At 43.8% G+C, this 13,341-nt stretch overlaps 1 protein-coding gene and 1 long non-coding RNA gene across 2 annotated transcripts in view; one reads left to right on the plus strand and one right to left on the minus strand.

Moving 5' to 3' along the window:
• LOC307200864 overlaps positions 1–13,341 on the minus strand; it is a 345,619-nt gene that overhangs the window by 320,951 nt on the left and 11,327 nt on the right. The window lies entirely within an intron of this gene.
• The window catches only part of CCDC88C (coiled-coil domain containing 88C), a 102,743-nt gene that overhangs the window by 23,882 nt on the left and 65,520 nt on the right, over positions 1–13,341 (plus strand). Inside the window, exon 4 of the mRNA XM_079947708.1 lies at positions 11,943–12,012. Within this exon, the coding sequence (XP_079803834.1) occupies positions 11,943–12,012 (70 nt within the window). The remainder of the gene's footprint in view (positions 1–11,942; positions 12,013–13,341) is intronic.

The following is a 13,341-nucleotide window of genomic DNA, read 5'->3' on the forward strand; positions in this document are numbered from 1 at the left end:
TAACCTGAAACTGTTCTTAACCTGAAGCACCACTTTAGCTAATGGGGCCTCCAGCTGCAAAGTTCTTAACCTGAGGTAATATTTCTGGGTTAGTGGAGTCTGTAACCTGAAGCGTATTTAACCTGAAGCGTATGTAACCCGAGGTACCACTGTAATTGCACTTTTAAGTGTGTGGCCGAAAAGGAAACAAATAAATGAAGAGCAGCAGAAACTTGCCAGATAAATACTTTTTGATCCCTCGGTTATGCTTACCAGGCTCCGGGAGGGCCGTGCTCCCAGGGCCCTCACACATCCTTCTCCAGAGCCCAGTAAGCAAGGCAGAGGGCTCAAAAAGCAAGGCTCAGTTAGGAGGGCAGAGTCCAATAGCTTTTGGAAGGCCACATGTTTCCCATTTCTGATTTGGAGGATTTGAGGCTCCTGATAAATTCCGAAGCCCATCCTGCTTTGCAAATAGGCTCCCAGAATTCACTCCGTTTCCCATAGGCATGGCAAAATTCAACGTGTACTTCACTTGTGTTGTGTTGCAAAGTTAGCAGTGCACCCTAACCTACAAACAGAGAACCCAGAGTTTTGTCTTTTCTGGGCTAATTCCTGTTATCTGGAAGCCTGATCATGTGAGCTGTTCCTCAGTATCTTAAGCTGCCTTGACAACAAAGCAACTCGAGTGCTAAGCATTGTTGCTGAATCCTTTGCATAATTGATTGTTTATGTACTGAGTTCTTGTATTGAGTAATTCTTGTTTTTTCCCGCCATTGTCATTTGCTTTGGTTCTTTTGCTTGACAACCTGTTGAAGATTTCAGAAGCAACAGTATAGCCGTCACAGATGACTGGAACATTTGTTTTTAGTAGCCAATTTAAAACCATCCTCTCTGGCTTATTCCACCGGATTGGTTGAATGCATTCCTTTTTTGTTTAGTGTTGGTGAGTCACCCTGTTGCCGATGAAAAAGTATTTGCACTTCATAATTGGTTTTAGTTACTGTTGCCTACAAAAGTTAAGAAACGCTGCTGATTTCAAGACTGGTTTGCAGCTGGGGCATTTTTCGTCTTCATCAACTATGAACCCCAAAATATGGGATCCCCTCAAAACTGGTGCCAAAGTTTTGCAACTAGAAGCTGCAGTTTTCCACACTGAACAAGATACATTGATTTCTTCACACGCCCTCCAGTGTTCCCTGGAATAAGGTTGCCATACATCTGGAATTTCCTGGACATACCTGGAGTATTGCAGTCAGAAGCAGTGTCTAGGGGGAAAGCTAAAAAATGTCCAGACGTATGGTGACCCATGTTGGCAGTGTCGTTTTTGGCAATTTCCCTTTAAAAAAAAGCTCAGAAACGTCATTTCTTTTTGCGATTTTGCCCAAAATGCTCAACGACTTTCTTCAGGTTAATGAACATATAGAACAGAATCTTCAAATGACAATTGATAATCCACTTTAAAGGAGGTGGTTGTGCATCCTCCCTTTAAGAGGACCTCTTTGGACCTAGAAGTGTTAAATAACTATTGCCCAGTGGTGAAGATACCCATTTTGGGCCAGGTACCTGTGAGAGTGGCGGCCACCCAGCTTCATGTAAGTTTGAAGGAAAGTTGATTATTTGGAAAATTTGGATAACTCTGAGTTTCAAAGTACGGCTGTGCTTCAGTTCTCACTGCTTCAGCTCATAACATTTTAGGGTTTGTATATCTGAAGGACCACCTCCATACCTACCAACCTTCTCAGGTGTCCTTGGAGAGGACATTCTCTGTGGTAGCCCCTAAACTGTGGAACTCCCGCCCCACAGTGATGCATCTAAGCATATTCATTGTATTCAGCTTTCGCTGTATGCTGAAGACACACCTCTTTGGCATTTAAGGTACCATACTTTTTCGTGTGTAAGACTTGGTGTGTTTTTTTACTGAAAAATCATGTTTAAAATCAGGGGTCATCTTATACATGGGTAGTGCCTAGGGGGGACATGGGGTTATTGGTGTCTGCGGCAAGGGGTGGTGTTGATTGGGTGTTTCTGAGGCAATTGGGTGGGCAATAGGCTGCTTCTGCCGGCGAGGGGACAGACGTTGCGATGTGCACGAGTGTTAGTGTCGGCCAGGCAGGCCAGCTCAACAACTTTGAGCAATCTCCCCGTAATTTCTTAATTTTTAGTCCCCCCAAATAGGGGACATATTATACACGGGGGTGTGTTATACACGGAAAAGTATGGTATTTTATTTTCTAGAACCCCTATCCTTTGCTGATTTTATACTATTCTGTTCCATTTGTCATTTTTATCATTGCAATGGTTTCATTTGTTTTTATAACAAACCTGGGAACCTGCCCTGGGACCTTATGCTAAAATGCAGGTAAGATTTTCCTATAAGTAAGAGGTGCAGTGTTGTACCAACGACAATAAAATAAATTAATGTGATGTACCACATGCTGTCTGGGACACGGATGGCGCTGTGGGTTAAACCACAGAGCCAAGGACTTGCTGATCAGAGGGTCAGCGGTTTGAATCCCGTGACAGGGTGAGCTCCCGTTGCTCTGTCCCTGCTCCTGCCAACCTAGCAGTTCAAAAGCACGTCAAAGTGCAAGTAGATAAATAGGTACCGCTCCGGCGGGAAGGTAAACGGTGCTTACGTGCGCTGCTCTGGTTCGCCAGAAGCAGCTTAGTCATGCTGGCCACATGACCCGGAAGCTGTACGCCGGCTTCCTCGGCCGATAAAGCGAGATGAGCGCTGCAACCCCAGAGTCAGTCACGACTGGACCTAATGGTCAGGGGTCCCTTTACCCTTTACCGTACCACATGCCGTACATGCCGTGCAATATGTGAATGCCATGTATTGCATAGCTGCCATTTCCACCACTTTACATATTAGGGTAAATGAGCAGATTCAGAAGAGCAGCTGTGCTGCTAGGTATAAAATATTCAGGAACAGTAGAGGAGCCAATCTTGTTTGTGTCTTCATAAGAGCTCATTAAGCCGAAAATTGTTATCTGCCACTTTATTACAGGCCCTAAACCTGGGATGAAACCTTAACAGCAGCTTCTCACCTGTGTTTCATCTTTCAAAAACAAATCCTTTTGAGAAGGCTTATTTAAAGTTGCCATCAACAAAATGTGTGGCATATGCCCTGGAGGCAAGTGGTTAGATGTATGGGTGGTAGCGTGGACCTACTTTGACTAGGCAACCTGCATTAGCCTCATTAAGGAGAGCTTCCTCCGAGTGTCTCTGTGTTGCATATATGAGGTGAAACATCTTCCTTGCCGTTAATGAGAGAATCATCCCCTCTGCTGTGCGCATCTCTTTCATGTGCCCTGTCATTGCCCTTCATGCCGTTTAATTCAGAACTTAGTGGCCCTTGAAATAACTCCTTCAGCTCTTGATGGACATTTTTGCTGAGGCAAAGTAGTCCGTTTGGTTGCGTTTGTTTAATGCATTGCAGTGGTAGCACGATTGTCATATTTCCTGAGCAGGCTGAGCATCAGTAGGGGCCAAGAGGTATAGAAATGAAATTAATAATATAATAGTAGCAATAATAAATCTGATCAGGGGTGGGTGAGAGGGAGGAATGGTGCCTAGACACTCTGTTGTGGTGGCTATGACCTAGGTTTAAGGTGCCATTTGGTGATTATCTTATACAGTGGTACCTTGGGTTAAGAACTTAATTCGTTCCGGAGGTCCGTACTTAACCTGAAACTGTTCTTAACCTGAAGCACCACTTTAGCTAATGGGGCCTCCTGCTGCCGCCGCGCCACCGGAGCACAATTTCTGTTCTCACCCTGAAGCAAAGTTCTTAACCCGAGGTACTATTTCTGGCTTAGCGGAGTCTGTAACCTGAAGTGCCTGTAACCTGAGGTACCATTATATATCTGAGTTTCTAACACTGATCCTATCTACAGTATTCAAATTGGATGTTGCTCATTAAAAACTTTTTGACAGGCTCCTGTAGGATTATCTTTTGCAGAGGAATGAGCTAATATCTGTAGCTGTCTTGTTTCCCACCAGCCATTTCTTAGAATCAACTAGTTCATGGCATTCTTGGGGGGGGGGAGAAAACTGGTTTGACCAGGTAAATTAACACCTTGGCATGGATATCCTTTCACAATGACGTAAGCAGAGTTTATTGTTGTAGTAAGAAGGGTTTTTAACAAGGCTATTCTTCTTTCAACCAGGCCTCCCTTACTTTTATAACATTGCTTGATACGTTTGCGTATTTCGTGAGGAGTGTGGTAGCAGACTACATGAATTTTATGTTTCCTGCCATTTGACATGCTTAAACTATGCATTCTTTCTATACTTCCTGGTGTGGAAGATGGTTTTGGTTTCTGTTCCAAAGAATAGCATCGGAACTGCCTCCAAATAAGAGTTATAACTAAATGTATTGTCTTCCGTGGACTCTTCCTTCATTGGAGGTTATCGAGCAGCTGGCCACCTGTGATGGATGCTTTAGCTGAGATCCCTGCATTGCAGGGGTTGGACTAGATGACCCTTGGGGTCCCTTACAACTCTACAGTTCTACGATTCTATGACCCTCTGACGTTTCCCCCCTCCTTTCGTCTCCTGCATTTGGTGCCTACCCTTCCTTCATAGCCTAACACAAACTCCCTCCAAAACACATTAAAATCTACATTTTGTATGTGTTTTTTCTCTCAGACAATTCTGTACCATTCTAAATTTCCACATGAAAAAAGACTTTAATGGCATTATTCAAAAGACCATAACTCTTAAAACACACACAAATAAACAAACAACCCTCAAAACATATATTTTTAAAAAACCGAATCAGCCAAATGAAGCAAGTTGGCAATACTACAATGAACCTAAAAAACTGGCCTAACCGGGAGTATTGTGTGGGTTAATCTTTTGTAAATGTTAATGATTATATGGTGCCTCATCTGTGTTTGTGACAGACGGCAGGATAAAGAGATCTTAGCAGGCCTGTGTTGCACCTGTTAATTTTTTTAAAAAAAATTTTTGCTGGTTACTTTCCTGGGCACTCCCAGGAGAAGTATTAAATATCTCATGATTTCTAAAATGTATTAATGAAGAAAGACTGGTGAACTTTTCCTTGACAACCAAAATGTATTTTTAAAAAGCCACCCTAGTCGGAAATGTTTGGCTGATTATGGGAGATGCTTCATATCAGTAGGAGGAAAACCCTAGAGGAGGAGAAACTAAAGCTCAGCAAATGAATTAGCGTTAACAGTATTAGTTCTACACAAGATGCACAACAGATTACTTTAAATGGAGATAATTGGTGATGTAGCCTTGTCTCAGATTCTTGAGCGCTGATGATGACTAGGGATGGCATCTGAAATATCTGCCAGAGCTGGTGCCAGTGGTCAGCATAGCTGGTCACCTGTCAAGGCCAGTGCCTCAGCAAGGACCCCACTGCCAGCTTCTGGAGCCCCCTGCCTCTGCAGCCGTCTGGTCAGCTGCTCTCTCTGAATGACTTAGTTGTGAGAGAAGCAAGGAGGAAGTGCATTATCCTTCATTCAACTTTCTTGCTAGCTGGTTATGCATACAGTGGCCAGAGGAAGAGGTTTAGTGAATGAGTAGCAGTAACACCAGGGACGCGGGGGGTGCTGTGGGTTAAACCACAGAGCCTAGGACTTGCCGATCAGAAGGTTGTGGTTCGAATCCCTGTGACGGGGTGAGCTCCCATTGCTCGGTCCCTGCTCCTGCCAACCTAGCAGTTCGAAAGCAAGTCAAAGTGCAAGTAGATAAATAGGTACCGCTCCGGCGGGAAGGTAAACGGCGTTTCCATGCACTGCTCTGGTTCGCCAGAAGCAGCTTGGTCATGCTGGCCACATGACCCAGAAGCTGTCTGCGGACGAACGCCAGCTCCCTCGGCCAATAAAGCGAGATGAGCGCCGCAACCCCAGAGTCGGTCACTACTGGACCTAATGGTCAGGGGTCCCTTTACCTTTATCTAACAATAACAACAGCACTCTGTGGTTTTTGTCCAAAGGCCTTCTCAAATCTGAACCCCCGCTTCTTTTTTCTGTGGGTATATCATGGAGCCCTGCCCCCAAAAGCTTACAATTTATGTTGGAAGAATTTGTTTTTGCAAACCTACACAGTATTGCTGAAAATGTATAGCGCAGCTGGGCCTCTAATTTTCCCTCAAGGCTACATGTGGGCCTTTGAGACTCTGGCAACATGTGCTGAGCAGCTGGATTTAATTTTTTTAGCTGTCTGTAATCTTAAGTGACAAGCTCTTAACACAACCACACTTTATTATCACCAGTTACAGAGAAACCGCCACTGTGCCATTCGGGAGTGGAATCAAATAAAAAACCAGGGTAATTTAACTGGAGAGCAATATAAACATGAAGAGATACTTGCACATGCTTTAGAGTGAAAAGTTGAGGATAAATCAATAGGATTCTTTCTTTTCTTTTTTTTATTTCCAGTCAGTGATTAAATTAGTAAAATTTGCTGCTGGCAGTAAAAGCTTGCAAGCCTTTGCTTTCACAATTGGATTTCTCTTCGGAGAATAGCAGATATTTGATTAAATGAGCTTTAGTAATGGGACTTGGGAAAATTTTAAAAAGGTACCGTATTTTTCCGTGTATAAGACTAGGTTCCTCCCCCCCAAAAAATAATGTCCAAAATTTGGGGATGTCATATACACGGATACATCTTTCCCCATTTTCTTAAATCGGAGTCCCCACAAATATACATGGGGGCGTCTTATAGATGGAAAAATACGGTAAATGAAATTTTGGATTTTTAGAAGAATGCCAGAGTAGAAATTTCGGAGTTGAGTTACTTGGAGTACATTCTGATTATAATTATGAAAATGTATGGCATTGACTACTTAACATCTGACTGTATCATAGTGTACATATCTGGTTGCAGCAACTTAAGAGCTTCCTACCTTGCAGAGTGCAATCCTAAAGTACAGTGGTACCTCGGGTTAAGAACTTAATTCGTTCTGGAGGTCCGTTCTTAACCTGAAACTGTTCTTAACCTGAGGTACCACTTGAGCTAACAGGGCCTCCCACTGACACCGTGCCACTACTGCACAATTTCTGTTCTCATCCTGAAGCAAAGTTCTTAACCCGAGGTACTATTTCTGGGTTAGAGGAGTCTGTAACCTGAAGCATCTGTAACCCAAGGTACCACTGTATTATTTTTTTTAGGAACACAGGAGAAGAAATGCACACTGCCGAAACTTTTGCATGTGCCCTGTGTTAATAACTATAATATAGATTTATTTACTGTATATGTTTGTTTATAACCTGCCATTAACAGGAATGTCCCAGAAAGGTTTGCAGCATATAAAAACACAACACAAAAGACTACTCCCTGCAAATATGGTAACCCCCAAACGGTATCATACAGGGAAGATACCAAAACCAATTCTTTTAAAAGGCCAGAGGTGGTACTAGGTATGTCTCTGGGAGAAGGGCATTCCACATGCCTGGGGGCCATCTCTACGAAGGCCCCCTTCCCCATGGACCAAATCTCTCAGAGTGGCAGGAAGGGCTTCCCACTGATTTTAATAAACCCATAGGGAGTTGTATGGGGCCCAAATCTTTTAAAAAACAGTTCATTTAAAATATTTGAAACCTTTCACATTTAATATCAAGCATTCAGTCCTTTTATTTGTATGCCACCTTTACAAAGTTAAAACCATGCTCCAGGCAGTTTACAACATATAAAAAATTACACAGGTGCAAACATAACAAAAGTAGTCATAAGCAATAAACAAAACAAAAAAAAATTCAAAAACTGCATAATCAAGTTGAACCACTTCCACATAAATCATAAGATCCGAAATAAATAAACAAAGAATAATATCTGGCGATTGTGATTTACACACCCCTTGGAGAACATTTTGAGGAGTTTATCCATTTTCTAAATAAATAAATATACAGTATTATCAAGAACAACATACTGACCATATTATTATGAATAAATCTATATTAGCTTATGTATAAGGATTGAAAGTTGAATTGTCATTTTATTTTTTATGTATTTATTAGGGGGAAATTGGGCAACTTATCCATCGACTGCAGGTTGATAAGGACAACAAGGACAGTTGTGAACATATAGATTTTTGTGTGTTTGCCTATTAATTACATGTGAATAGCAAAAGAGTGCTCAGCATTGTCCTGTGGGTAATCAACAAATGGAATTTACTTGGCTCAGGCATTAGATTACAAGAGTCAGCGGATTGTACCCTGTGAATTATTTATTTGGTCCCCTTTTTAAGTTGGTACAAGATTGAAATGTGATTTCATATTAGCTCTGTTCATTCTTTGGATTAAAAGATGAATTCTGAAAGTTAACGTAAAGACATTGGCGTCTGATCTAAGGCAGGATGAGATTGCCTATCTAAGCGAGGTGGGGATGCTTGGATCTTGATGACTCTGTGGTGATAGTCAGAAGCCAAAATAGAAGTGCATGTTTGTGGGTTTAGGTCAGCGTTGCTTTTCATGCAGGCTCAGTTGATTCTGAATCCCCAAAGAAGCTTGAAAACAAGTAGGACATTTTATCTGCAACAAGTGTTCATATAAAACATGCTTGAGGTTTGGTTGGGTGTTTGTAGATTGACTACTAGAATGCTATAAGCAGCCCCAACAAATGACAGGCGTACTATTTCTGATTTGCAAGCAAATATGACAGTGGAGTCTATATTGGCATGCAGAAGTAAGGACAAAAACGAGGGGTGATCTTTTGATGATGGGCATGTGGTGGTCCCAGCAGATGGTGTGTGTTTCTAAATTTAAAAATGTGTGTATTAAGAAGCTACAAGCATGAATGTACTGCAATGCGCAACCACATGGTGGCTGCGTACTTTTGTGACATGAGGAAACGCCTAGTCATCCTTGTTTCAGGCTCCAAGAATGAAGCCAAATTTGTTAATGAATTAAAAATTCTCTTAAGTGCAGCAGAAAGTTTGCCCTTGATGGTAATCAGGTCTTTTGGGCAATAAAGAACCTGTACAATCTCCTGATGGGCCACCTGTGGCATCTTCAGAGGTTGTTAGACTCCCAACTCCCATCATCCCCAATCCGCATGGCCCCAGTGGTCAGGGATGATGGGAGCTGTAGTTGAGCAACACCTGTCAAGGAATGCACATGGCAGATGGTTAACTCTCTGATGTCAAAGACTTGGGATACGTTGATCTTGGTATTTCTGTTGACAGTCTCTTCTACAGCTCAGGAGACCTATACACACCAATCTAGCGTTTAGGCAGCTATTCCCAGGTCTGCACTCCATGGAGTAGTTGAAGCGACAGGGGACCCCTTCCCCCTCCACCATGTTATGTCCCTTCCCCCGATGAGCTGTGCGCATGGAGGCTACACCTGCATGGATGCTTCCTTCTTACCTCTTTTCAATCCCCTCCTGGTTCTGGGAGACGGTGGTGCAGGAGAGGGTGAGGAAGTGTTCTCACCCTGGGCCAGCAGGGGGATACTGTAGATAGTTTTCACTCAGGTCCACGTCAGTTATTTTAGGCGGGAAACTCTGGGTTGTTGTTGCTACAATGTTGACAGCCGGCTGCCTATAAAAGCAGGCCGGCTGAGCTGTTTGCAGTCAGTTCTATTCCAGCTTACAAAATAAAGAGCTGCTTTGGAGAAATCGCTGTGTCGTCTGCTATGTGAACCCACAACTTAACAGGAAGCACCTGGCTCTTCACTTGCCTGACCAGTGGCAAGTGGCACCTGCCCAAGGAGCAAAAAAGTAAGAGGTAGTAAAATACTAATGCCCATCAACTTGGGGGCCCCCTCAAATTTTTTACTGGGTGGGGCTGAATGGACCTTGGCCCCAAGGAGTTTGCTCCTATACAGGGGTCGGCAAAGTTTTTGTGGTTTGGGCTGGTTCACGGCCCCCAGACGCCGCGGTGGGCCAGAGTGCGTGCGCGGACACATGTGCAAATGCTATTTCCGGCACGGAGGAGGCGTGCACAGCTTTCAGTTTGCTGCAGGAGCTTCCTGCAGCCAATGGGAAGTTGGCTAGTGTCGCTCTGCTCCACTCCGGTTTAGTGCAGGGGAGCTGACCGAGCGGGCAGCGGGGGGTCCCTGAGCAAGCAGTGGGGCTCCATAGGTCAGTTAAATGACCCCCATGGGCCGTTTGTTGCCCATGGACCTTAGGTTGCCGACCCCTGCTCCTACGCGTCCACCCCATTTGATTTTCTCATATGCTGTATACTAGAATGGATTTTGCTGTTAGTTTTGTCTGATCAATATACTGCAGAATGAATTATTTTTAAAAACCCAAAATCTCTAGATGTTCAGTGCTTTCTGTTGGGCGTGCAGCTTCATTCAAAAGGTCTAGAGTCTACAGATTCTTATCCGCAGAGCCGCTGAAAAATATGCCACTATGCTTACCAGAATTGCTTCCAGGAAGCAGCACCTGCCAGCATGGTTCCACCAGCTCATACATTACTTCCTGCATGAGTCTGCAGCCACAGGGCCTCTCGGTGGGGAGCATTTTAGAGTATGCAAAGCTGCCCCTAGATGGGAAGTGGAATTTATGGTTCTATGCCCACTTGTTTCACTTCACATTCATTTGAAGGCATTATAACACCTTTGCATTCAGTAATGATGATAAAACCGCTTGGCATTGTCCACTATATATATATTAAAAAGAGCAAATGTTGTTAGTCTAAAAAAATGAGGGAATTTGGGGGAGAGGCAGAGATTAGAGATCATTTGCAAGTGAAAAGCTTCATACAAGGGGCAATGGACTCCTTTTTAAGCCAAGGGGACACATTCCCTTCTGGGCAGCATTCTGAGAAGCACATGCCAGGGATGGGAGTGGCCAGAAGCAAAAGTAGGCAGGGCAAAAAATGTACAGTAGACTGGTTTCTACTGTAGGCAGGGCAAAAAATGTACAGTAGACTGGTTTCTACTGTAGGCAGGGCAAAAAATGTACAGTAGACTGGTTTCTATGCACACTGTCTCTCACCCCTCTCTGTATTCTACCCAGGCAGTCAAGAGTTCAAGGAAACATGTCAGGCAGGAAAAAAGACTTAGGGTGCAAAGCAGTGAGGGGGTGCTCTGCAAAGAGGGGGGCTGGCATGGGGAGAGCTGTGAGGGCCATATAGAGGGTCCCAGGGGGGCACATTTGGCCCTTATGTCTGAGGTTCCCCACCGCTCGTTTAAACATTTGCAAGGAAGGAGAGATGTACATGTCTGGATGCTGGAATGTTAAGGGGGTGCAAGTGAAAAACAAGGAGGGGGCATAAAATGAGAGCAAGTAGCCCAAGAGGAGGCACACTGAAGACAAAATAGGTTAAGAGAGAGAGCGAGAAAACAAGAGGCTGGAAAAATAAAGAGCTTTGAAAGCAAAAGTAGTGGTTGAAATGATCTTACAAGGAAATGGAAGAAAATCTGTTGCAACCTTCCTACCTCTGCTCCAGCCTTAGCACAGTACAGTGGTACCTCGGGTTACATATGCTTCAGGTTACATACGCTTCAGGTTACAGACTCCGCTAACCCAGAAATATTACCCCGGGTTAAGAACTTTGCTTCAGGATGAGAACAGAAATCATGTGGCAACAGCGGGAAACCCCATTAGCTAAAGTGGTGCTTCAGGTTAAGAACAGTTTCAGGTTAAGAACGGAGCTCCGGAACGAATTAAGTACGTAACCAGAGGTACCACTGTAAAGCACTCTCAGAATCACCCCTGCTGCTTTCTCTTGTCCCCCCGCCCACAAAAAAACTAAGCAATCAAACATATACACATACATGTTATGGAGGATCTCGTTCACCAAATTAGCAAATGTGCAGCTGTGCTCTAAAAACCCAAGTCTCACTTAATGAGTTTTGATGCTGCCTCCATGAACAAATTTACTTCTTCAAGGCAGTAGTCTGTTTGTCTAGGCAAGTCATATTAAAAAACTAGTAAAGTACTACATTCTCAAAACTGCTTTAAAAACAACTGTCTCTAAAAACAACTGGCATTAATTTTCATTATTCTATCTTCTCTTTTTTTATATATTTTAGGAGGTCCTCCAGCAACTGATCATTATGAATTTGCCAAACGTCTTGATAGTTGGCAAAGATCCTCTGTCTGGTGAGTAGCCTTGCGACGCTCTGTCCCCTTAAATTTCAAAAATATTGACTGTATGGAACAGTATTTGCAGCTTTCTCAGCTGAAATTAGTTTGGTACAGAAGAAAATAAGGAGACTAAAAGAGAGGTGGGTATAAGCAAGGGGTAGCCATTTACAGTATATGTGTTCTGCATCCATTGGAAACCAGCACTGGAGCCCTTTGCTCCTGAGTCACGTGGGGCAAATTCATTTTACACTGAGTCAGCACTGTGGAATTGCAGTCACCCGAAAGGTGAGAGCAAGAGTTGTGATTTCAGCTGCAGCACCTTTTCCCCCTGCAGCTTGTTGCCAAACTGTAAAAAAAATATTCTTGGCTATATTGCCAACTAGGGGCAAGGTCCTGTAGCCGCATTTTGAACCACCTTTATGTTTTCTGTACTGCTAAACAGAACTTGATCCAGAGCATAATGGAATCCAGGTACCGGTTCCTCTGCTTCGAAAACAGGAAGCCAGTTGTTCAAGGCTACACAGCAGGTGCCAATAGTGGGTGGTTCCCTCTGTGGTGTAAGCTTCCAACAACAGAAGGTGGGTCAGTTCAGAACTAGCACGCCCATATATGTGACCCACAGGACTCATAAATAAAATTGACGGGGCCTTTGTGTGGATGTGCTCAACTTGGTTCATTATTGCACAAGCCCCTTGCAGAAATAATAATAATAATAATAATAATAATAATAATAATAATAATAATAAAAATTTTATTTATATCCCGCCCTCCCCAGCCAAAGCTGGGCTCAGGGCGGCTAACAATAATCAAATAATCAAACAATCAAATAATCACACATTCAAAATAATCATTATAAAAATTAATTAAAATCAAATTAATGGCAACCGATTAAGCAATATTCTGTGCAGGTTGCCAGAGGAGGGAGTCAGGCTGCGCCCTGACCAAAGGCCTGGTGGAACAACTCTGTCTTGCAGGCCCTGCGGAAAGATGTCAGGTCCCGCAGGGCCCTAGTCTCTTGTGACAGAGCGTTCCACCAGATTGGAGCCGCAGCCGAGAAGGCCCTGGCTCTAGTTGAGGCCAGCCTAACCTCTCTGAGGCCTGGGACCTTGAGGATGTTATTATTTGCAGACCGTAGGTTTCTCTGTGGGGCATACCAGGAGAGGCGGTCCCGTAGGTACGAGGGTCCTAGGCCGTATAGGGCTTTAAAGGTTAAAACCAGCACCTTGAACCTGATCCTGTACTCCACCGGGAGCCAGTGCAGCTGGTATAGTACTGGGTGAATGTGATCTCGCAGCGAAGACCCCATGAGGAGTCTCGCCGCGGCATTCTGCACCCGCTGGAGTT

Source organism: Podarcis cretensis, assembly GCF_951804945.1.
Source record: "Podarcis cretensis genome assembly, chromosome: 1".
NCBI lineage: Eukaryota > Metazoa > Chordata > Lepidosauria > Squamata > Lacertidae > Podarcis > Podarcis cretensis.